The sequence below is a fragment of the Pseudoliparis swirei genome, chromosome 22 (assembly GCF_029220125.1).
Source record: "Pseudoliparis swirei isolate HS2019 ecotype Mariana Trench chromosome 22, NWPU_hadal_v1, whole genome shotgun sequence".
In the NCBI taxonomy this organism is placed as follows: domain Eukaryota; kingdom Metazoa; phylum Chordata; class Actinopteri; order Perciformes; family Liparidae; genus Pseudoliparis; species Pseudoliparis swirei.
This window is the reverse complement of record NC_079409.1, coordinates 12,169,435-12,194,307: the sequence shown is the minus strand read 5'-3', so window position 1 is coordinate 12,194,307 and position 24,873 is coordinate 12,169,435. Positions and strand designations below refer to the sequence as shown.

Sequence of the window (24,873 nt, the reverse complement as noted above, 5' to 3'; positions counted from 1 at the left end):
GATAGAACAAGTAAAAAGTAAATAAATAAATGAGTGAGTTGTGGCCTAAATAAGTGGAGGATAGTTTGAGTACATTTAAGCCAATTAAGGATCAGATGAACTGTCAATCAACTGAAATGTAGCACTTAACATTTCAGTGGTTCTCTTGATAATCCTGTCCCACCTGAAAGCATTTTTAAATTGAAACAACGGTTAAAAAATTCCTTGACGCAAATTGAAGAGCTTTCGAACATCTGGTAGTGGTTACAGAAAGTTCAATCAACTCACTTGTCACTGAGAATATGTATACATGTCAAACACAAAACCACATTATTAATTCACAGCACTAGGGTTTTAAAACAAACATTGATTTACCTTTTATTTTTTATTGTACAATATTACAATTACATTTGTACAAATGCTGTTAAAAAAAATGAATTTAGGGTACAAGAAGAAATGTTTGCTGGGGCCTGAAAACAACAATGTCCTTGAGTATTGCACTGAACCGTAAGCAGTGGTGGGAACACGCTGCTTGGAGGGAGAGCCACACACACACACACACACACACACACATTACATCAGTGGTGGGCTAGTATGGCTTGCTCCCGTTCAGCCCTTCAGATCTTAAAAACACAAGAAGGGCAAAAGCAACAAGGTGGATACCAACATCCTTGCAGATGAAGATCATGGACTGATTCAGTCGCATAAAAAAAAGAAGAGGAAATCAAGTCGTTTGTTGCAGTGATGATGCAGAAGGAAACCAGGGGAGTATGTTGTTGTTGTTCATTTGTTGTTTGGTCCAAGTCCAATGTGTTAAGAAGCCAAGCTGCAGGGTCAGAGGTCATCAGGTAGAGTTTAAGAGCGGGTGTACTTCCCCCAGATGTGCAGCATGAAGACCGAAGCAATGAAGAGCAGACTCATCACTAGCACTGGCACTGGACCGCTGTCACAACAAAGACAAATTCATCAATATTCAGATTAACACCCAAACACTTTTCTTTTTTTTAAAACAACATAATTTGCTCAAACTCCAACAACAGAGTATAAGTGAAGTGGCTGATTTTATTGATGAGTTTAGGAAACAAGGAGGCGCTCTCATCGCTGAAGGAGGGACTGAGTAGGGGGTGGGGTGGAGGGGTGCACCGCTAAATAGCAGCATTGCCATGCCAACCATCTCCTCAGCGGCCCCCTCCTCTCCCTGTCAGAAGGCTGTAATTGAGTTGACCTTTCAGAGTGCATCCTTTAATGAAGCTTTGAGGCCAGCGTCTAACGCAGGAACAAACACGCACTCGATACACAGAACTGTATGGCGAGTCGGCCCTCCTTCGGCTGCTGGAGAGCCACTCGATAACCACCACAGCACCATCGATCAGCCATAGCCAGGAGACATGACGCCTCCTTTAATATTCGGGGTGAGGATGCAGCAGGATAAAAGTTCATGAGGTTGAGAGTTTATAAAAGTGCGCTTTCCAAACGCACACACACCTCAAAGATTACATTATTTTACCACAGAGGCACGTCTGTCTAATTTCCTTCCATTAAACACTCCTCCCAGACTCCCCGATGAAAATATAGGACACTAATGATATCAAGTGTCGGAAGTCCCGAGAATTAGTACGCGTTTGTGAATGTAAGTTAGAAATGTCAGAGGCTAAATTAGTTGGCTCATGTTTATGTCCCTGTGTTTTGCTTTGATGAACTGTACTTACACTTTGAGACCTGGCGAGTCTTCTGTGTAGAAGCGCCACATGCCACCAGTACCCGCAGCTCCTGTGGCCCTGCCAGCGCTTCGTGCACCGCTGCTGGTAGCTTTCCTAAAACACATACCCCCAGTCAAAAATATATATCGACACCGCCTAGTCTTTAGAAGAATAACTAACCTGATTTGTCAAAATGCCTCCTTATTACATAAGCAAGTTTCATGTTACAAAGTACGACAATTAGAACAGACAATTGTGAATCTCGGCTTATCCAGCTGTTTTTTTTAAACCAAACAATTTGAGCCAAAACAATTTTTTACATTTTGTTTGCCATTATACACTGTATTCACAATGTAACAAACTATAATAGCTGCTGATGAAAGAGCAGTGATTCATGGCTGCTTCACTCATGTGATGAGATTAAACAGAGGTTAATGAGGTAATGAAGAGGGTGATAGTAATGGGTAATAATGAGCGGTAACAGCGAGCCCCTGATTGCACACTGATTAAGCCCACAGCACAACATCCATCTGCTGCTCTAATATACACAGGGCACACAAATATAGGAGAAAGGCTATCTGAAAATCATCAATCACTCCTTACATCATGACGACATGAGGAGGCGGGGTGGTCAATGCTCGGGGTACTCGGCAAATAGTAATAGTGAGTGTGTGCATGAGAGATGACAACATAACTTGTATCTAATGTTTAAGTAGTCTACTTTTTCATAGTGGTGGCCAACAAACGGATCACAAATTAACGGAGAAAACAATATAAAGGGTTTTGTAAGCAAGACATCGATTTGTTTTGATGCTTCATGGATTCTTCAAGTCTTTGAACTCTACTGGAGTGATTAACTAAATTCCTCATGTGGCGTTTTGCTGATGGTGGCCAAGAGTACCCAACAAGTCAAACTCAGATTTCCAATTAGGGTTTAAATGAATTATGTACATCATATTTATACTACATGTTTATTCAGTGAGCCTTTGAGTAAGACATCGAGGAATCTGCATTCATTTTGTCATTGCATTCATTTCAGCAGGTCTGTCCCGCGTCTCTGAGCACCATCTTTCTGAAGGATAAAGAGCAACGGTAACAGTTTGGTAGATTGTGTGTGTTTACCTCTGTCTGACTGTGGAGCCGGCTGCCCGGGGAGCCACCGTCTTACTGGGGGAACGGCTCGACGCCCCAACATTGGTTGCACTTGCTGCTGGTCCAGGCTGAGTGGAAGACACACACACAGGATTCAACATGCCCTCTTTCTGACAGTCTTCCACTACATCACTCACACTCACTTTAAATTTATACATTTTCGGCTAAAAACACAACACCATTTCAAGAAAGAGATTTAACAAGAGATTTAATTCCTGATTAGCTTATTGATTTTGATTATAAACTATACAGTGATGGCAAAGGCCTTCCCTAGTCAGGGTTAACTTCTAAACGAAGGTAACATACAAAAATGTCTTCAGGAACATATCACGTTTAATTCATTCATTCCTTTAGGAGGTGGGCCATAGTCAAATGTTTGTGACCGTTTAAGTTGTTTTAAAAGAGCCACGTCCACATTTGATGAGCTAACGTTAACCGTAGAAAGCTAGCGAACAGAGAGCAACACGCGAGCACAGGTTACACGTTCAACGGGAGCAAAGGAGCTGGTACGTCAGAAGTCTATTGAGCAGAGTATCTTACCATTTTGTTTTATTTGTCCCGACGTGAGGTGAAACTCTGAGCCCTTCTTCAAGCCGATGTCCACGTCAGAGGAACAGCAGACAGTCGGTGTGTGAATTGGTCAAAACTGGAGAAGAGATCCCTCAAAGCTGACGCTTGTCTAAAAAGGACACGACGGCAAAACACAAGACCAGCGCATGAGTCTGAGCAGAAGCCTGACCAGCTGTTCGCATTCATCAAACAAATAATGAATACAACAATAGTGTAGATGCTTTTTTTAGACTAGTTTAATTCAAAATATGTTTTAATTCCAGAAACATCTTTAATAGATTTAATTTAGATGTGTACTTGTACTTTAATTTATAGGCATATTTTTGGTCCACTTAGATGTTGAAGGCGACGTGTCTCACAGGAAGCGCGTCGGTTACATCGAGGAAACAGACGCCATTGTGGCTCAAACTCAGAGCTCCGACTATCCCTGATCACAAGAGATCATATGATCCAACATGGCGTCCAGACAGTAGAGTTTCCTGACAGTTCATCCGGCTACGGGCACGTAGAAGAGCATAATCACAGGCATCTGAACCCGGTCAAGATAGTCAAGAGATACTAAGGTAAACATAATTTCTTCATAATTAGGTTGTGCGGAGATATAGTTGTGTTCAGTTACAAAGACAACTGCTCACCAAGTTAGTTTTCTAAAACGGGTTATAATTGAAATAGCTACATAGGCGAGAAACCATAATCTCGTCACTGTAACATCACATTTACATCAGCTAAAATCATTTTAGATAACTTTTTATCAAGCTAACAGCTAACCGCTAGGTTAAATCAGAAGTATGTATTTCCTGTAGCCTATCAATTTCACTTCTACAAATGTAGTGCCAGCTAGAGTTTTTCTTTTAGGAACGTCATAAGACACACATGTGTGGACAATTGGACATTGATTTAACGTTATCAGTTTCACAGTCATGACATGAAGTGCCTTTTGGGATAAGGGTTATAAATGGCATTGTCAATAAACACGGGGACAAATGTTTCACATTGGTCAACAATACAATTCTGAAAAGTTTCTCTTATTGGAATAAGAGAGTGGATTCATACTGTAGATTACATTTGAACTTGAATCATTCTTATGTGCAGGATGGCACGAGTGGTGTTTCTCCATCCAGACCTCGGTATTGGTGGAGCAGAGAGACTGGTGGTGGATGCTGCTGTTGCGCTGAAGTCTCAGGGATGCAGCGTGCAGATTTGGACGGCCCATTACGACCCAACACACTGCTTCGCCGAGACCCTGGACCCAGAACTACCTGTGGTACGTTAGCACACACTGTACTAAGTAATAATGTCCCTCAAAGAAAAACAAACAAATAATGGTGTATCTCAAATTCAGAAGACACACACTTACTTTTGTATTGTTCCAATCACTCGTCTAATAGGTGTGTGTGGGTGACTGGCTACCCACCAGAGTGTTTGGTTACCTGCACGCCCTGTGCGCCTACCTGAGGATGATCTATGTGGCCCTCTACCTGGTCTTCCTCAGTGGGGTGGAGTACGATGTCATCTTCTGTGACCAAGTGAGTCGTGAATCACAGAATCTATTTGTCTGCATGGTTGTCACTTATTTAAGTTCCCCAGCCTTCGGTATCTTCTAACTTTCTCTGTTGCTCAGAGAATATCTTCCATTTTTAACAGTGGACTGTCTCTGTTTCTCCCTTTTTGTTGTTGTTTTGTGTGTTTTTTTCGTCGGATCATTTTACTATACCATCTTATGAAGTGGACCCTCCCTTGCTTATCTTCTACTATTTTGTCTTTCACACAAATATGCCCCTTTGGTATCACCTTTCTCTTGCACACTACTACAGTACAGAGAAAACTCACTCTTGATATTGATTTGCAGTGTGACAGTAGAAGACGCCTCACTTCTTAAATTAATACAACTGCAATCATCCAAAACATGTCATGCAAAGGTCACCTAAAGCTTTTGCAGGACTTGTCTTTTTAATTTTTTTTATTACAGGTTAGATATATTAACACAGTGTATAATTTAATATAAATTTAGCCTCAATTTATATTTCAAAATATTTAGCTATGATATATATTCTATATTTAATATTTTTTTAGCCAAGAAAGAGACATTATTGTCGGGAAGACGTGTGCATTTTTAGGTCATACCCTTTTCGTTTCACCCCAGGTGTCGGTGTGTATCCCGGTGCTGCGACTGTCCCGTGTCAGGAAGAAGGTTTTGTTTTACTGTCACTTTCCAGACCAGCTGCTGACGCAGAGGAAGTCAGCGCTGAAGAAGCTTTATCGCGCTCCCATCGACTGGCTGGAGGAACGCACCACTGGCATGGCTGACATGGTACGTGACAGCTGAGGCGATGGCCGTAACACTCTCCAGGTTATGATGGTCTGATGGCCAGGATTGTGTTATTGGCTTACAACTAGTATTCTCAAATAATTTAGGAAACGTATCGGATGATCCATCCATCCATTATCTGTTCAGGGTGGTAGGGGGTCTGGACCCGATCACGGCTGACATTGGGCGAAGGCAGGATTCACCCGACGGGTCACCAGACTATTGTAGGGCCTCATAAGATTATATTATTTAGTTTCTTAATTTAAGGTCATTCTGATGCACAAAGCCGGTTTATAGCATGGGATAAACATATTTAAGATCACTTATAGATCATAAATATAATCAACTGTATACTGGAATGTCAGTGGTAAAAGGTAATGGCTGCTATAATATATATTTTTATGGCTCAGTGTGTTAAGTTTGGAACACAGAGTTGATTAGCTCACAATTACTTTTATTTCACCCAGATGTTGTTGAGGAGGAATTCTCTTTAACAGCTTAAATAAACCAGTCATTATTTAAAACGGGATGCAGCCTGATCTCTGTGAGTTGTAAGAGCTCAGGGCCCTGACAGAAAAGAAACTGACATTTTCAATATAGTTGAGACTTTAGGATAATAAAAGCCTCCCGGCTGTCACCCGTTTCTTCAGGAATTAAAATGCATGCGATATATGTGATATCCTTATGAACTAATCTCTCTGTACTTCCTCTTAGATTCTGGTAAACAGCCAGTTCACCGCAGGCATCTTCAAAGAGACCTTTCGTGGTCTAAGAGGAGTCCAGACAGATGTCCTCTATCCCTCCCTCAACACACATACCTTTGACCAGCAGTCCAGTGAAGCACAAGGCCTGGGAGGGCTGCTCCCTGAGGGAACCTCATGCCTGTTTCTCTCTCTGAACCGATACGAGAGGAAGAAGAATCTGGGGCTGGCTCTGGAGGCTCTTGCATTCCTGATGAGCAGCCTTCCTCCAGGCCAGAGAGCAGGTATTCACCTGGTGGTGGCGGGGGGCTACGATGACCGAGTCACTGAGAATGTTCAACACTACACTGAACTGAGAGAGCTCGCAGCGCAGCTTCACTTGGAAGGCTTTGTCACTTTCCTGCGCTCCCCCTCTGACTCACTGAAGGTGGCACTGCTGCGGGGCAGCTGTGCCGTGCTGTACACCCCGAGCAGAGAGCATTTTGGGATAGTTCCCGTGGAGGCCATGTACTGCTGCTGCCCTGTGATCGCGGTGAACTCCGGGGGCCCCCTGGAGAGCGTGGCAGACGGGGAGACGGGCTTCCTGTGCGAGCCCACGGCGGATGCCTTCTCTAAGGCCATGGAGAGGCTCGTGAGGGAGCCGCAGCTTCGCAGGGACATGGGGCAAGCTGGGAGGAGGAGGGTTCAAGAGAAATTCTCTCTTCAGGCCTTCTCAAACCAGCTATATGGGTACGTTACGAGGCTGAGCCAGTGAGCTGAATGCTGGAGAAGAGTCGGGAGACAGTTGGAAAAATGATCCTCGGCTGAACTGTGAATTGTCTGTGGATGACGAGGGTCTTCAGTGAAGAGGATCAGAGAATGTATGTGTAAATGTGCAGGGAGGCTGAGGGGGGGGGAGGGGGAGAGGGAGAGAGAGAGAGAGGGAGGGAGAGAGAGAGAGAGAGGGAGAGAGAGGGAGAGAGAGGGAGAGAGGGAGAGAGAGAGAGAGGAGAGGGAGAGAGGGGGAGAGGGAGGGAGAGAGAGGGAGAGAGAGAGGGAGAGAGAGGGGGAGAGGGAGGGAGAGAGGGAGGGGGAGGGGGAGAGAGAGGGAGAGAGAAAGAGAATGTGGACTCAGAGGACAATCAATCAGCATTCCCCGCGAGGGGTTGCTGAGAGAGAAAAAAGGACGGAATCTCTATACCAATTAAGACAAGAGTAACGAGTTTACCGAGCCTATCTCTGAAAAAATACCACACTGGCAAGTGTGTACCTGGTTGTGTAAGTGTGCATGTGTAGAGTCTAGCAAATGAGTGTTCCAAAAGAATTGATAGAGTGAAATGTTTTGCACTGTGTATGTTTTTGTGTGTTTGGGGGATGAAGAAGAACGTCGTTCCCACCACGCACCATCAGGCAGTGCACAGCCCCAGATCAATAAACAGGATGCTTTCCACTACTTCCTGTCCGCCCAGAGCTTTGTTCCCCTCCTCGCATTCATAAGACGCTGACCTGGTCATGACTCTTGCTGCTGTGAGGTTATTAACGGATGATAGAGAGTGTTTGGCTTTATTCGGGGTCTGGTTGATGGGCAGTGTGTCTTTGTCCGGGTCATTATCAACGAGGAGAATAGCAGAAGGTCAACGTGTCTGCGCGCTGCCCTCCTCAGCCCTCCGACTGGAGAGAGACACTCTTATTGACATTCCTGAAGTCTTAATAAACAAGAGGACACATACTTTTCTGATCTCTTATGGAGTTTGCTTTTTTGGTAAAGTTTTTTGGCTTCGCTGAGGATTTTTTTGGGATGAGCACGGAGGCACAGAAAGGTTGTCAATGTTGTGCCGTCCTGTTTTCTGTTCATTGAACAGATTTGATTGTGTTTGAGTCGTGAAATGAAACATTCTCCGACAATATTGCAGCCAAGGAGTTTTATTTGTGCTCATTATCGAAGTCGGTGTGAAAGAGTTCACGAGACGCACCGCAGACGAGCTTACGTTTCTGTCTCCGTCTGTTGTTGTATTATCATCTGCAGGGTTTGAGTTGTATCCACATGTGCACCATTGTTTTTCTTAAAGGGAATCTAAAAATAAAAAAAATTAATAAATCATTTGAACACAGGCTGATTGGCTTTATATGATATGATATGATATATGATATGATATTCTTCCCACAGTGGGGACATTTCAAAAATCACAGCAGCGGTGCACAGCAGAGCAAATATAAAACACAAAACTAAATACTAAAAACTTAATACTAATACTAAATATACAGGGGGAAAAATATATATCTATGTATATTATATTCTTATATATTATATTATATATACACTAACGTTCAAAAGTTTGGGGTCACTTAGAAATGTCTTTATTTTTCAAAGAAAAGCACTGTTTTTTCAATAAAGATAACATTAAATTAATCAAAAATACACTATACATTGTTAATGTGGTAAATGACTATTCTAGGTGGAAACGTCTGGTTTCTAATGAAATATCTCCAGAGGTGTATAGAGGCCCATTTCCATCAACTATCACTCCAGTGTTCTAATGGTACATTGTGTTTGCTGATCGCCTTAGAAGACTAATATCTGATTAGAAAACCCGTGCAATTATGTTAGCACAGCTGAAAACAGTTATGCTGGTGATATAAGCTATACAACTGGCCTTCCTTTGAGCTTGAAGTTTGTAGAACAAAATTAATACTTCAAATATTAATCATTATTTCTAACCTTATCAATGTCTTGACTACATTTTATATTCATTTGATAAACAAAAGTGTGATTTTTCATGGAAGACATGCACGAAATTGTCTGGGTGACCCCAGACTTTTGAACGGTAGTGTATATTATATCTACGAGTTACCACACCACACAATCTCTTCCCCCCGGGTGCCGGCGGACTCACCTGGGTGCACACGGCACGGCCGTAGCGGACAAATGTGGCGAAATGCTCACTGTTGAAGTCCGCCAGGTCGTACGTGAACTCCTGGTGCAGGAACGTCTCGCAGCAATTCGTCATCATCTCCTGTGGGGATGGAACCAGGCCGTGTTTGTTGTTGTTGACCCTGATGCGAGTCCCTGCAGGCACTTTGATCTCCGCAATGCGCTGTCTGCAGATTCTGGTTTTCCTCAGAACTCGATCGCCGTTGGACTTCGGAACCAATTGTTGGAGGAAGCTGCGGCAGCTTCTCAGTACCATGTTCTCATCTTACGGTGACAGGGAAATATAACGTGTTTAAGTGAAATACACCATGTTTGAGTTGACACTCTCCACGTTGTACGCATATGCAATGTCTTTATTTCAAATAAAGTCCACATTTAAGTTTCTTACCTCCCACCCCGAAATGGACAACACAGCCTTCTCCAGTATAAACCCCCCACAGAGACAGTCCTGACCATGGATGCACAAACTCAATCAAGTCTCCGACTTCTGCTGAGGACACTCGGATCCATCTGAAGGAAACAAGAGCGACATTAACGGAGTGCAAAGTACCCACATGTCCTTTTTTGTTTCCACTTTTCCTCATAGAATTAAAAAAAGACATTTGTATTTATGATGGAAATCAGAGTATAATACAAATGAACTTAAAATATCTCAACATGGGTAGAACATACTCCTTACTTCACGCTGTGGAATTCCCCATGTTGACAATCCCACTTAAATTAGAACTAATAGAGTTTTCTAAAAATATGTTACCAAATTCTGGCAAATGTACCTCTACAACTGGTCAGCAAACATAATCATGCTCATATGCTCATACCTTGACAAGGCTGAAGATACTGCTGGGTGAAGCATTTCTGGATATTTTAGCTGGTGCTCACCTGTCGCCATGTCATTTGAGAAAAAAAGCTGTTCATGTGTCCCAAAAGGTCCATTGCTGCTGTGAGCTGAAGCCAACAGACGGACTGAAGTGTATGTTCCTATTATTGAGGCTATGAAACCAGGTTGTGTAATAGTTGATACAACTTCAATAGTCGCAGATACTGTTTCAAGATGATAGGCAGCCTAATGTGTTACCTATTCATCTACCTGCTTTATTATTCTATCGGGTTCAGTCAATCATTCAAAAAGGAAATATTCAAATATTTGCTTCAGTTTGTTTAAAATATGTCGTTAACCTGCTTTGGGTTTTCACTTCTCATATTGATTCAGACATTTCTTCAGTCAATTTCAAAAGCATAAACACAAGGATTGTTTGTCCCTATAGATCCAATTAGTGGAGGTGTCATTGGTTTCATTTGAAATAGATACCGAGGTAGAGACCAAGGTCTCACATTATCACATGAGAGACTGCAGTCAATGTACGTTAGTGATCCTAAGATCTTTGTGGTGAGCAAATACAAGGGTGGGAAAAAATAAGATACATAATTATACCGACCGAAACAATCCACACTAACTGTGGGTTGTTTGATCTGTCACTGCTTGGTAATTCATTATTGATCAGCCTTCACATAGGAAACACAATTGAAAAGTAGATAGTGAATTGCCATTTTAAGCAATCTGTTTTTTGAGCTCATGTAAAAAAACTTTGTGACCACACTTCAGATGTAAAATATAAAATATACTGTACATCTTGAGACAATAAAGAGTTTGATTTTGAAAATGTTCAAACTATATGTGTGTGTGTAATATTATTGACAACGCTCTCACGAGTATCATGTAATCGAGCTATCATTCATGACAGATTTGTGTGTCAGTGTGTGTGTGTATTCATATGTAGAGGGCCCTCATGTTACCTTGCTTTGATTATTTTACTTTGGTAAGGTAAGGAAAGAAAATAAATTAACCATAAAGAATATTTCAATGGCAGTTATAAAAATATAAAATGCTACTAGGGCAAGAATCAAAAAGCAGGTGTGTGTGTTTGTGTGTCCGCAAGTGCGTCATTGTTTCCACATGCAGAGGTATTAAAAGTAGATGATGAGGAGGGCGTAGCTGCAGTGATTTAGGGGCCCACAGACAAGATGATAAAAGGGCCCGTGGAGCCTGTAAAGGAGGGAAAGGAGCGCAATTCGGTGTAAAAGTGTCCCAATTAACTCCCTATAGAAAAAAATGGTATCTAAAGTATTTTTTCTATCTCTTCCTGTTCCTCATTCTTACAAGAAACTGTCTTCTTCCTCAAAGTTGGGAGAGAAGAGTCAATGTCCCTTTCCTTACTTCCACCCCCACCTCACCTCCTTCAGTGCCCTGTGGTGGGGTGGTTACTGAGATCACGGTGTGTCTGAGTGACAGCGATAACCGGTACCCAGGTGCCACTGGCACATGGTGTTTAATTAATTAATGAGACCGCGGGGTTGGTTTTCTAATTCCACTTAGCCGACACCGGGGTGTGGGAGAGATAGCCGCCAAATGTTTAGGTTTGTGTTTTCAGGCGAGGAAAGGAGAGATGTATGTGAGGGTGTGTGCGTTTTAAGGGTGTATATCTATTTTGTAGGCGGTTTGGGAGCTGGTTTTCTAATAAGTTGAATATTAAATATGTATGGAATATTTTCCCTCTGACTTTTAATCACGCCATATGATTGAGAGTTGGTGTGATGAGAGTTGGTATTAATACATCAATCATCACCAGGTCATGGACTCATTGCCCCAAAACAGAGAAATGTACATGAGATTTAAACATAATGCGAGAGGAGGAGGGTGCTTAAAAGTGAAAAAAGGAAGTTCAAACAGGAGAACACTGACAGAATTAGGGAAGACAAATCACGTGGCTAAATATAAACATATGCAAATACAAATTCAGTTGTGCAGCAGATTGTAATGTCTGACACTGAGGACAACCTGGACCACAACCCAGGCTTGAAACACTATGAATTTGCATGTAGATGTGCAATATTAACTTCTCTCATACTATAGAGTAAACAAGGTTTAAATGTTCTTTCAACCTAATTCATCAAACACAAACATAGACAGTGGACATTTCTCTTGGATGTATAAGAAGGGGTTTTAATCACTGATCAATGGAATGAGCATTAAAAAGAAATATGGACCTACTATATCATGTTGCTCAATTTGCTGTGATGCACAAAGATCCGTGTATGTCATGTAACAAAGCCTTTTCTTCACTCCAAATAGTGTCTTATTTTACACAAAAGACAGGATTCATCCTGTTTGATGAATGCAGTGAGGAGAAAGAGTCTTCCCAGTCATGAATGATGAATGAATATGCTTAGAAAATGGGAAATCTACATTTGTATGCGCAGCTCATTTTTAAGAGATGTTTTACATGGTACATGTTTACAAATTCTGTATTTCACCATTTACTGCTTCCATAAACTATTCAAATATATTAGCTTACACCTCATAAATGTTACCACTGTACAACTCCTATACTCACACTGGTAAAAGAGTATGAGGAACTGATATCACGGAGGAAAGGAATGATTTACTAAAGCTATATAAAACTCTTCTCCCTGTGGTAGATCACAATAAAGCTTCTATAATCTCTGCTAGTGGAATATTATAGATGGCCTCTATAAACAGATCTTTATGGCCCGGGAAAGAGAAGCATTACGACTTGTTCTACCCGGCTCGTTGTGGTTTAAACCATCTTATAGCGTAAAGATAAATGAGTCCGTAGAATTCATACATCAGACCTCATGTAGTTCCCAGGAGATTTGTCCATAAACTTGTCTTGTTTCAGATGTGAGGAAATATCCCCCATGTTGATGGGTGCAGTCAGATAAGAAACAACAGATACCGATGAGAGAAAACAAAACAATGTGGGTTGCACACTTTGTTCTGATAGACACATATTACTTGTTGATAAGTAATAATAATAGTGATAATAGTTCTCAGTTGCCTCCAGGACTAACTCTTGAAGGAGCATATTTCTTTCACATTCTTCATTCGCTACTGCAACTTCTGTCTCAAGTTAAAACTTCTTTGGAGCAGAACCATCACAAAGCCAAACACAAATCCACCTCTTACAAGAAATCAGCTCACAGTTTTTTGGATTTTCACATCGTTGTTCCCCGTAATGTTGGACTATTCCTTCAAGTCAGGTCAACGTGATGAACAGCCTTAAATTCAGAGATGAATTCAGAAATGATAGTATGATCGTTCTGCTTTATTTCAACTGTAAACTTCATGTGTAAACACAAACATAATATACACACACACACAGATATCGTGGCGCTCTGGTTGCTCTTCCCGGAGCGGCAGGGACATGCAGGAGGAGGAGGAGGAGGAGGAGGGTGGAGAAGAAGGAAGTGAAAGGAAGAGGCAACAGGAGAACAGACCTCCCATTGAACATGGCTCGCTTCCAGCACTCATTCAGCCAGTAATCAGCTGTGAGCCAGTCAGTCACACTGGATTTAAACAAACACACTCACATTTGAGTGCACGTATCACGAGTGTTCACACACACACGCCGCCATCATTAAACTACAATCCGGCCCACCCTGAGTGTCAGTACCTCTTACCTGGTGCTTCTGTTTCAGATTCTCTTGCCTTTCACTCCTTTGTTTCCTGACAGATGTTGGCCTGAGGGGTGCGTTTGCTGTAGTTCTGGGACGAGCACAGGGGCGACCAAAGGAAGGGGTCTGTGATGATGAGGTTGGAGGGTTGTGGTAGACGACACTACATACGTGGGGTGTTTGCACAGGCGGATGTACAGAGCCGGAGCTGCTCGGTTCACCCTGATCAAGGGGTGCCGTTGCCCACCTATGGCCCAGAAGGAACTCGCACACTCGCCTGCGGTTCCGACTCCACAGCGCTGCACAGGAGAAGCCGAGCAGACTCCCACACAGCTGGGGAAGATAACCTGCGGTGATAACACTCACAGGGGTGAATGCCAATCACGTAGTCTGCACGAATGTGTGTGTGTGTGTGTGTCTGTATGTTTGAAACAATGCCCCTCGATTGTTGATGCAGGTATGCGTTATGTACAAATATGCATTTTTAATGTGTGTGTGTGTGTGTGTGCCAAGTGCCCAGTGATGGCCTGTTAGATTGAGCTGTCAGTCGGCAGGCAGCAGATGAAGATTAATGGAGCGCGCAAACAATAAGAAGCTGGCAATGATCATAAATATGCTAATGGCCATTATCAATACACACTCGCTGACATGCATAAGAGAGTGTGTGTCTGTGTGTGGGTGTGGGTGTGGGTGTGCGCGCAATATTCCTGCAGCATGCCATGCACACACATGCACACACACACACACACACACACATTATCAGAGCGCAGTGTGTTGGCTGAGAGATGCGCGTCCCATGTGTTGTGTTTGTATTGTGGGCTCCAAGAGGGAGGGGAGCAGGGCTCATTGAGGAGATGACATGATTGGTTTCGCATTAAAATGTGTTTATTTAGTGTTTGTGCGTGTGTGTGTCGGTGTGTGAGAAGGGCAGTGAATGGCTATGATGTCTGTGCCAAGCCTCTGATTAAGACTACAGGTTCAGCTAATGGCACAATGAGAGGCTGATGAAGAGAGGAAGAGAGGCTGGAAAAAAGAAAGCAGCGGGAGATAAAAGGGATAGATGGACAGATCCATTCACTAAACTGATGATGGGGCTCTTTGTTGTCTCATCCCATTCTATGGTTCTCTGGGGTCCTTCCTGTGTCTACAGCATACACTCATTTTTTAAAAGCCCCTTTCTTTATCTCCCCTCCTTATTTTGTTTCTTCCTCACTGCCCATCTGGGTCACACAGCACAAAAGAGCAGTGCAGTGGCTCCAAACTGAAACCTGGTCCTCCTCTTCATCACTTGAAAACATACTTCTTAACCTCCTTCTCTACTTTTCACCCCTGCTGGTCTTCTCATGACCCCCACACACACACACTTTTCTCTGCAGAGTCCACTGGGAATTGTTGGGGGCTCATGGGGATCTCCGACCTTCCTTGTCCTCTAAACACACATGCACTCCTGCAGTCACAGGGCGATCCTGATGGAGAGTGTAATTTGTGTGTGGCAGGGTGGGGATAGATGGAGTATGTAAAGTAGACATAGGAAAGTGGTTATGATTGGGGCTAATGAGCTCACGGGGGACGATTGGATAGAGGAGGCTAGCCAATGGCAGGCCCGGTTCAGATAGAACCCTCTGGAGGGTTCCTGTTGCGCTGAGACCCTCGTTGCCCCACGGGAATGTGTCAGTGTATGAGTGTGTGTGTGTTTGGGTAGTTTCTGTTTGAAACCCCAAAAGTCCCTGTGGTCATTATCCACTCATTCTGCTGAGCTGGTTATTATTGCGCTCCGTGGACCAGGGTAGCATCAAGATGTCGAATCACATCGGTCATGAAGTCAAGGTCACTGCGAACTACTAAAACACAGAGGGACTCGCTTGTTTTGGGAGTGCTATGGAGCAAAAGACACACTTCTCTTGGAAGCCAGGCAGAGCAAACTCATAGAAAGTCAGTGTTGATTGCTAACGCTGCATCAGTGGGAAGTGTGGGTGCGAACAGGTGTGTGTGACAGTGTGTCATTCTGTGTGTGTCTCATTACCATGCATCGTGTGTCAGTGTTGTCCGGGAGGCTGAGCCTCCGCTCGCTGCTTCAGGGGAGAGTTATAGATTACTGGCTAGAGCAGGCAGGGGCCAGGGGAGCCGCTGGAGCCCAGACCCGAGAACTGCAGGCTGGGCACGGCTCTCAGCTCATCAGCCTATCTCTTGAGGCTGCGGAGCTTAACCTGGAGCAAGGCTCTGATTAACCGGGCTAATGGCGGTGCAGCCCCCAGCTCCCACGGCCCAACACCATAATCACTGCTTAAGGCCCTGGCCAGTCGGCGTGTCTATACGGAGCAAGAGTAGTGTCACAGCTTAATGGATAAGTCGACAGACAACAAGCATTTTAAGTCAGCTGTCAATACTCACATGGCAGGAGACCAATGCATGAGAGGCTGGAATGAAGTCAAACATATTCAAATCTTCAATATATTTTGTTCTGTGTTTGTCAGGAGATGGTCATGGTCATTAAGCGTCTTTGAGTGTCTTGAAAAGCGCTCTATAAATTCAAAGTATTTGACTGTTATTTGATTCTGCGGCTGAGTCTGTGCATGTGAACGTGTGTCACCACAGTTGTAGGTGAGTGCTGATCGATGTCTCATCTGTGTCGCCTTATCTCTAAAGCAAACATCTCATCAGCACAATGGAAGCATTCAGCCTTTTGTACACACGGAGACTCCAACAGACAAACTGCACAAACCAAATGACATGTGCAAATAAGACGAAGACAGACATGCTTTTGTTCATAACCCATTCGTACAGAGAACTACCCAATAACTGAAATAAGCATACACCAGTGAGGATGTCTTTTGAGTGTCTTTGTGGGTGGGGAGGGGGGAGGGGGAGGGGGGAGGTGCAATTGCAGTGCAGCCAGAAGAACATGCCAATAGTGTTTACTGTCCTCTGTGAGTAAAGTGATTTCTGACAACTCCTAAATGAAGCCCTGAAGGTGGGGAGGCCTGCAGCTCCATCACAGACCTTCTGTACGGCTGTTTGTGTGTGTGAGAGAGTTAGAGACAGAGGTGATAGCTTGCCGTTATAAGAAGGGGTGAGTCGATAAGTGATCTAGCCACTCTCCAATAGATAATGAGGTGAGAGGTATCCAACACTGAGTTTAAATGCCAAAATGCAGGTTTATTTCTGCAGCTCTACATGGGAATACAATGAACCTTCTGCAATTCCATGACACATACAGTATTAGCCATAACAAGGAATGTGGAAACATGAGGCAGAGCATAATTAAAGCACAGCTAAAGTTGTTTAATATAATGCGTATTACTCGTGAGTATGTGGGATAGCCCCAGTTCTTACCAATACAATTATATTACTGAACAAAGCAAAGTTTAAAAAAAGTACAATTCTAAAATTGATCTTTGAAAATATAATATCTGGGATTGACTACAAAACACCTACAGTGCCCATATTCATCTTGAAAAAGCAACGCCTCACTCTTAACATGTCTTTTATGCATTTATTAAAGAGATTTTGACAACAACCTCCATGGCACACAGGAATAAGCAGTATCAATTCATCGTTGGTTTTGGTCATTTATAGGATTTGTTGACAAAAAGAGAAATACAGAATCTCGCCAGCATTATCCTTTAAGATGACAGAGGAGAAGCAGATTCAATATGAGTATGCAGGATGTTTGTGCGATGGACCGGTCTTTACCGTCTACACAGCCTGACATCCCTGACTGAGCTTGATTTACAGCCACGGCTTACCTTGAGTACCTGTGGGTGGCTGCAATTGTGTTTTTGTGTGTGTGGCAAAGTGGCTTTGGACAAAAGCGTCAGCTAAATGAAATGTTGATGTGCGTGTTTGAGTTCTGCCTTTAGGATGGCCGGTTGATGGCTAAGCAGAAGTTAGATCCAAGCATGCACTCATAGGAGCTCTGTGTCTGAATGGATCCAGTGGCCATTGTTCTCCTGTCACTAACTCGTCTCTCTGGCCCAGGAGACACACCGCTGACATTTACCAGACCCCCCATCCCCCTTCCTCATCCTCTCCTCATCGCTTCTCTCCTGTCTCATTCTCTCTTTCACTATCTCCTATACTTCTTCATGTACCCTGCTCACTCTCTCTTTCTGTCACTCCATCTGGCATGATGTGCCAGGACAGATGTGCGTGGATAGGTGTGTGTGTGTGTGTGTGAGACAGAGTGAGAGTTTGTAGTAATGAGTGGCCCTTTAAGGCTATTAAGATAAGATTGCTACGCCCAGAGTCCCTCATTACCCAGCAAGCATTGCCTCCACACAGAATTGTAATTGGGAAGGTGAGAGAGAGAGAAGGTGAGAGAGAGAGAGAGAGAGAGAGGGGAGAGAGAGAGTGAGAAGGGGAGGGAGGGTCGGTTGAGGGGTTGAGTGTTAGAAGTAGAAATAATAGGAGGATAAACGAGGGATAATTGGGCGGCTCGAGAACAAGAGGAGAGATTTATCAGGTTGATTTGTTTCCGCAGAGAGAGACGGTGTGAAGAGAGGAAAGGTTAAAGGTCACACACTCCTGTATGTACAAACATGCATGTGCGCAAGTATGATATATTATAAAAAAACACATGTTTTATATGCACGAGTGGATGTACACACGCAACACACACACATGCACAAAGACATGATAAAACATATAAAGAAATTCAAAATAGAAATGTGATAACATGCCATAGGTTTAAATTGTTGTGGGCGTTGTAATATTTTTCAACTTTGTAAAGTTATTCATCAGAGTTTTGGATAAAGAACATTTATATTATTATATTGTGTGTCTGAATGTGTGTGATTGTAGATGACAGCCAGCCTGCAATCCCTCTAACTGTCCTTGTTGTCTATTTACAAGTGTGGTTCTTTTTCAGACTGTGTAACACCAGCATCCCCTACAGGAAACACACATAACAGCAAAGTTTCACAGCCTTATTCGGAGATTAGTTCATAAAGTTGTGCGATGATACATTAAATATGATTATCTACTGTCTGCACAATCTGTTACAAAACAAATGACATATTGTATCCATTTATTTACAAGTATTTTGCTAATATGAATATAACAGATTATATTGCTAATTTGAATTCCTTCGAGATGTTCCGTTAAACATGTCTCCGTTTTGAGAGCGTCGACTAAATATACTGATGTGACATATTAAGTATTGAAGAAATGTGAGGATGATGATGACTGAGCACGGAGCAAGTGTTCACATATTAACCTCACTGCCACCCGTATGTGTCCTCATTCATCAGTGGCCTTTTTAATTCTTTAATATGTATTTCTACAAAGGGCACAGTACGATAGCATCGGCTACTGATGCTTCTTATTCTACTCTGTAGTCACTGAAGGTGAAATAGCAACGCTGATGAGACATCTATTTGTATGACAGTCTAAGGTTTGAGTAAAATTTGGCTCTGCATCAGTTGGAAAGTGAAACATGATAAAGATGGGTACTGGCCGAAGAAGATCTTCCTCAAGCCAACCTACACATCATGTTCATCCCGTGGCTTTATATCACCATCAAGTGGCAGGACTGTGTACAACAGAGAGGATGGAGTTACAGTTACAGGATGTCAGTTAGGATGGTTGGCGATTGGTTTTGATGTAACATGCACATTCAACCATGGGTACACCTGCAGGGTCTCCTCTGTGCACTGTTCCCTTGGCTTTCTGCATGAGACACACAGGGAGCTTGTGAACTAAATACTCAAGTTAAAGCTGCCTGCACATAAAGAAACAAGGCATTCGACATACAAGGCAGTTTTTGATTTAGATCTGCAAATACACATATTGTCAGTCCTGGATACGTGCCAGGGTTTCATTTACATTCAAAATAATGCAGCTGTAATTAAAGATAGTTTAAAAACATTTAGCAGTTAAAACATGCTGAGTATTTTATAGTCTGATTATAGGATTTTAATGCAAATAATACAGCTACTTTCATAGTTATACAGCATTTCTCCTGAAGAATGTTATTCCATGCAGACGCAGTGTGGCTGAATAAAAACCAGCAATTTAGCAGATGAAATATAAAAAACATGCACAAACACCTGAGTTCACAGATAAACAAGTTATTTATCCACTTTCATTTTAGTATAAGAGTCGACGCATATAGAGGGACTAACATCACAGCTATGCCAATTATTTTATTTCCAACCAATTTGTCTTTTTAGTCTTTCCTTTAACCCCATCTCTGCTCTTTGCTCCTCTCCAGGCTTGTTGAGCGGTGCATGGGATGCGAACCCAGATACTCCACGTCTCTGAAAGACTGTGCGTGAACTACCCTCCACATCAATGCCCTGATCCCCGGTTGATTGATCCTGATAATAGCACGTAGCGCCTCCTCATTGGATGTTACTTTGATTGACTGAGGAGGGAGAAGAGAGGGAGGCCGGGCGAAACCATTCATGCAGCCAATACTGCGACTGCAGAATATGCGAAGATTAATGAGCACTACCAGCCATCTAGATTTGGATTTCAAAGAGGATTACGCTCGCGTAGCTGAATTAGCTGGTTCGATTACAAGAACTGGTAATTTAGGATTGGATTAGCCTCGTAGCCACACGGCCATCGGCGCTGGATCCCCCCACAGACCTGCGAATAAACAGACACACAGGCAATTGGGATGCGGGGATGATATTTGGTGACGCTGCGATGGGTACCTGCGAAAATACCGAGATTCAAACAATAACGAGGATCCGATTTGATTTTCAATTGGTTTAGTCGTTTTTATCGCTTCTTTGTTGACGTCATTTGGCCATGAGTTCTCTGCGGAGCTTCGCGAAGCTGTTGGTGCTGCTGATCCAGGGCGGATGGTTCGGGGTCGCGCCGAGCCCCACCGATGAGGGAGCACTCCGGGCCGGCCACGGGGAGCACGGAGAGCCGGGACACCAGGAGCCTCACAAGGACTCCTACAGGACCTTCGCCTCCGAGTTCCTGGAGTCCAGGTATCTGTCCGATGACGGTAAGGCTCTAATGCATTGTGATGTGCGGTTGGTGGGTTTGCTTTACATGACATGCGCAATACACACGTAACATTCAAGTGTAACACAATATTTAGCAAAACCTGCACACAGAAACAAACTGATCATGTGCTGTTCATCTGGTCTCACGTCCAACCTGCACTGTGCGAGGCCTTTCAGCACCCAGGCCAGCTCCCCGCTGGTAGCTGCCCCCCCCCCCCTCTCTCACTCACTCACTCACTCACGCACGCACGCACGCACGCACGCACGCACGCACACACACACACACACACACACACACACACACACACGCACACACACGCACACACACACACACACACTCTCTCTCTCTCACACACAGATGGCCTCCCCCTAGTTGGCCCTTTGACTGTCTTAAAAACAAGCATCAGTTGTTTTTGTGTGGAACCAACAAAGTGTTGACTTCTCATTTTGCAGGTTATCCGTTCCCCACCGCCCCCCCAGTGGATCCCTTTGCCAAGATCAAAGTCGTCGACTGTGGAGTAACCAAAGGCTGCATAAGGTTAGAGAAGGACACGTCGTTTGCCTGCAGCCCTTCCTTTCTGAACAGAGCTCTGGTGCAGCTGTATTCCCAAAGGCTGCTTTATCCTAGATGCTGTGGCTTGACTTCCTAAAGCTGGAGCTGAACATGGACGTCGAGTAATTATTCTCTGAAGTAATTCTAAAAAGTGTTCTAGTTTGGTCATCGTTATCAAAATATTCTCAATATTGTGAATCCCACCTTCTAAACTGAAATATATTAGTCAGTAGTGCCTTTAAAGTGAACGTATGTATTTATCTATGTACAGATATGGGAAGCCAGGGTGTGATGCAGAAACATGCGACTACTTTCTGAGTTATCGCCGCATCGGGACAGATGTGGAGTATGAGATGAGTTCAGACACAGACGGCTGGGTGGCCGTGGGATTCTCCTCTGACAAGAAAATGGTGAGCAGCTGCACAACAACAACAACTGGTATTTGTGTTAATTTATAGCAACACTTATTTACATTTTAAATGCATCAGATGCATCTTTTTAAGAGCCGACCGTGACTGTGAAGTCAAATGATTAACTAAACAAAAATGTACCGTGAAGTCTTTTATACCGAATGATATTGGCCAATGTTTACATTATTTATTAATTTAAATTGTTTGGTATAGGACCTATACCAAACAATAATTCACAATATTACTATGAGTGTATAAAGGTTTTTACCTATGTAAAAACCTTTATACACTTATAGTAATATTGTGAATTAAATTATTTTAAGGTAGCCAAGATAAATACGAGTGCTTTCAAGATGTTTAAAGGCTGTCACTGGGTGAGGCTTAGGTGCAGAGAAACAAGCCGGACTCAATTTGAATAACAAAACCCCTCTTTACTGAGGCAAAAGGTTCCAAAAAACTACAAAGTCCAAAAGGGGGCAGGCAGAGAATCGGAGGTCAAAACAGGCAGGTCAGGAATACACAGGGAACAAGGAAGACAGAACTAAAGACAACAATCCAGCAGGAGACAAGGGACAGACTGGCACAATATATAGGGGGGAAACAGGCGTAAGACATGAGAACAGGTGTACGTCATGAGACAGTAACGAGACAAGAGTGACTGAGAGCAGGTGCAGGAAATGAAACAATCAAGGAGACAGGAGTGGCTGAGGGCAGGTGAAGGGAATGAACAATCAAGACAGAGACAGAGGAGACACGGAACAGGGCGTTACAAAGGCAGGTTACACACAATTCTGTTTACATTCCTCACATTCATTTCCCTGCCATCTTGTGTGAAATATTGGGAACTTTGTGTAACTCTTTGGGTTCACTGGTTCAATCTGAGAAGGAAAACTCAGTTTTTGCTTGAACTGGTCACCATTTGTGTTGATACTGAAGCCATCACCAGTGATGAGGGTCGCAAGAAAGTACCGTTTAATTTCAGGAGGTCACAAACTAAATTGTTTGAGAAACATTAGTTTAATGTGTTTACACAACATAACATTAAATTAAAATGTTTATTCAGTGTTATGATTTCATCATTGTCGACTGTTTTGTTGAACTTGCGTACCCCCATGATGAAGGCTAGGCGCCTCATCAAAATGTAATAGTCTGATTATCAAAGGCAGCATGGTGGTCAGCACCGTCCCCGTGTAGCAAGAGGGCTCTTAGCTCTTCTTCTGCGTGGAGTTAGCATGTGTTCCCATGTTGGTGTCCTCCTCGTTCTCTGTTTCCTGCCACAGTCAAAAAACATGCAGGCTATGTCATCGGTTCATAGATGTGAATGTGAGCTTGAGTGGTTGTCTGTCTTCATGTGTGATTGACTAACGACCCGTCAAGGGTGTATCCCACATCTTGTTTGTTCATTTACCTTTATTGCTTATTCCTACAAGAAAAAAAAGAAAACAAACATGTATGTGCTTTATAACAACCCCTTTTAGAAAAACATTTGAGAGAATCAGTTGTAGAGCCCAAATAATCTCATGTAACTGCTGTATGACCGCTTTTGGCATAGCACTCTGGGGCTTACTGCACGAGCAATAATAGTATCAATCTCAATAACTTTATTTATATATCTTATCCAAATTCAACCATTTGTCCACAGATGATTATATAGCATATTGGAATAAAACTTTTCCTTCCTTCTTATGTCCTCAGGGAGGAGACGATGTCATGGGCTGTGTTCATGACGATAACGGACGAGTACGGATTCATCACTTCTACAATGTCGGCCAGTGGGCCAAGGAAATAAAAAGGAACCCTGCAAGAGACGAAGAGGGCGTATTTGACAACAACCGGGTGACCTGCCGCTTTAAACGACCTTTATATGTCCCCAGAGAGGAAACACTTGTGGACTTACACCTGTCATGGTATTACCTGTTTGCATGGGGACCGGCCATACAAGGTGATTGATCAAGCTTCAGCATCAAGTCACCTGTCTTTGTGCTTTAAAAAAATCTTTCATCTCATCTTACATTGTCTTGCTTTTTCTAACAGGTTCCATCACGAGACACGACATCGACAATCCGCCCGTCAGTGACCACATGATCAGCATCTATAAGTACGAGGACATCTTCATGCCTTCTACGGCCTACCAGACCTTCAACTCTCCCCTCTGCTTACTGCTCATTGTAGCACTCACCTTCTACTTACTCATGGGGACGCCATAATGAAGCACAGCAGACCACATAGTGGACAGAAGAGGGGAGAGAAGATTATGCAGCAATAATTAAGTTGTCTGATGCCACATTTTATGGTGCACTTTTTGCAAAGAGACATCGTTAGATGTATTAAACACAATATAGAGTATATTACTTATGTTATAGCATTACTCTGAACTCATAAAGAAGATCTTGACACATTAATAAACTTATATTGGAGAGGTGTCATGTACTGGTGTCAGTACAAAACAAGAGGTCTGATTAGATAGTATTATAGTGTTATTTTAAAAATAGGCCAATTATTTTGACAATTTCTGATATCTTCCAAGTATTTAAATAATGAGAACTACAGATGATGCATGCAATGGGAATTTGGAATGATTTTGAATTCCTGCTGTTCAGTGATGATGAGAAGACAGTGTCACATGTTGAACTTGGCTAAAACACAAAGGTTTTCTCACAGCCGTTTGCACAAACACTTCCTGTCCCTTCACCCTCTTTATATGGATGTCATGCTTTGCAAAAACAAAAACAAACATGATTTGTTTGTTGTATATGTCCAAGGTTGTAGGTACTGCCTCCAGTGTGTCTTTACCATGTAACAACTTTTCATAAACTTTTTCTTATGTTTGGCTCAACTTTTCTAAATTTTCCTTTCAAGATCCCCCCCCCCATGTCTCTCACTAACATATTGCCTGCTATATACTATTTTTTTATTAACATACTCGATATATTATGCAGCACTACAAACAAGAACATTATTTGTTTATTTAGATTAAATGTTTAGTAATAATAACAATAATAATGGTAACAATGTATTATTATATTATTATTTGTGTAATAAATAGTAGTGACAAGAAATAAACAATTCAACAACTAACAAAACAATCAAATACAATTTGGAAAAATGATAAATAATATGAAATGGAAAAACAAAAATAAAATACCGGAAGTGT

At 42.8% G+C, this 24,873-nt stretch overlaps 3 protein-coding genes across 3 annotated transcripts; 2 read left to right on the top strand and 1 right to left on the bottom strand.

Annotated features, from left to right (window-relative positions):
• Positions 1-344: 344 nt before the first annotated feature.
• Positions 345-3,503, bottom strand: sec61b (SEC61 translocon subunit beta). Its single transcript, XM_056444044.1, has 4 exons — positions 3,372-3,503; positions 2,802-2,899; positions 1,689-1,793; positions 345-922 (listed from the first exon to the last, which is right to left on the bottom strand). The coding sequence occupies exons 1-4, from the start codon at positions 3,372-3,374 to the stop codon at positions 835-837; spliced, it is 294 nt and encodes a 97-aa protein (XP_056300019.1). The 5' UTR covers positions 3,375-3,503; the 3' UTR covers positions 345-834.
• Positions 3,504-3,875: 372 nt separating this feature from the next.
• Positions 3,876-7,288, top strand: alg2 (ALG2 alpha-1,3/1,6-mannosyltransferase). The gene is made up of 5 exons (XM_056444294.1): positions 3,876-3,964; positions 4,494-4,665; positions 4,790-4,927; positions 5,545-5,712; positions 6,424-7,288. The coding sequence occupies exons 2-5, from the start codon at positions 4,495-4,497 to the stop codon at positions 7,162-7,164; spliced, it is 1,218 nt and encodes a 405-aa protein (XP_056300269.1). The 5' UTR covers positions 3,876-3,964; position 4,494; the 3' UTR covers positions 7,165-7,288.
• Positions 7,289-20,297: 13,009 nt separating this feature from the next.
• On the top strand, positions 20,298-24,555 carry LOC130213130 (DOMON domain-containing protein FRRS1L). Its single transcript, XM_056444579.1, has 5 exons — positions 20,298-20,755; positions 21,210-21,294; positions 21,581-21,719; positions 23,415-23,661; positions 23,754-24,555. The coding sequence occupies exons 1-5, from the start codon at positions 20,551-20,553 to the stop codon at positions 23,924-23,926; spliced, it is 849 nt and encodes a 282-aa protein (XP_056300554.1). The 5' UTR covers positions 20,298-20,550; the 3' UTR covers positions 23,927-24,555.
• Positions 24,556-24,873: the final 318 nt, after the last annotated feature.

Coding starts and splice junctions, on each gene's coding strand:
- alg2 (XM_056444294.1), top strand. CDS start 4,495: ATGGCACGAGTGGTGTTTCTCCATCCAGACCTCGGTATTGGTGGAGCA. Junction 4,666..4,789: donor TGGACCCAGAACTACCTGTG/GTACGTTAGCAC, acceptor CTCGTCTAATAG/GTGTGTGTGGGTGACTGGCT. Junction 4,928..5,544: donor ATGTCATCTTCTGTGACCAA/GTGAGTCGTGAA, acceptor GTTTCACCCCAG/GTGTCGGTGTGTATCCCGGT.
- LOC130213130 (XM_056444579.1), top strand. CDS start 20,551: ATGAGTTCTCTGCGGAGCTTCGCGAAGCTGTTGGTGCTGCTGATCCAG. Junction 21,720..23,414: donor TCTCCTCTGACAAGAAAATG/GTGAGCAGCTGC, acceptor TTATGTCCTCAG/GGAGGAGACGATGTCATGGG. Junction 23,662..23,753: donor ATGGGGACCGGCCATACAAG/GTGATTGATCAA, acceptor TTTTTCTAACAG/GTTCCATCACGAGACACGAC.
- sec61b (XM_056444044.1), bottom strand. Junction 1,794..2,801: donor GGCTCCACAGTCAGACAGAG/GTAAACACACAC, acceptor TATGTGTTTTAG/GAAAGCTACCAGCAGCGGTG. Junction 923..1,688: donor GACTCGCCAGGTCTCAAAGT/GTAAGTACAGTT, acceptor TTGTTGTGACAG/CGGTCCAGTGCCAGTGCTAG.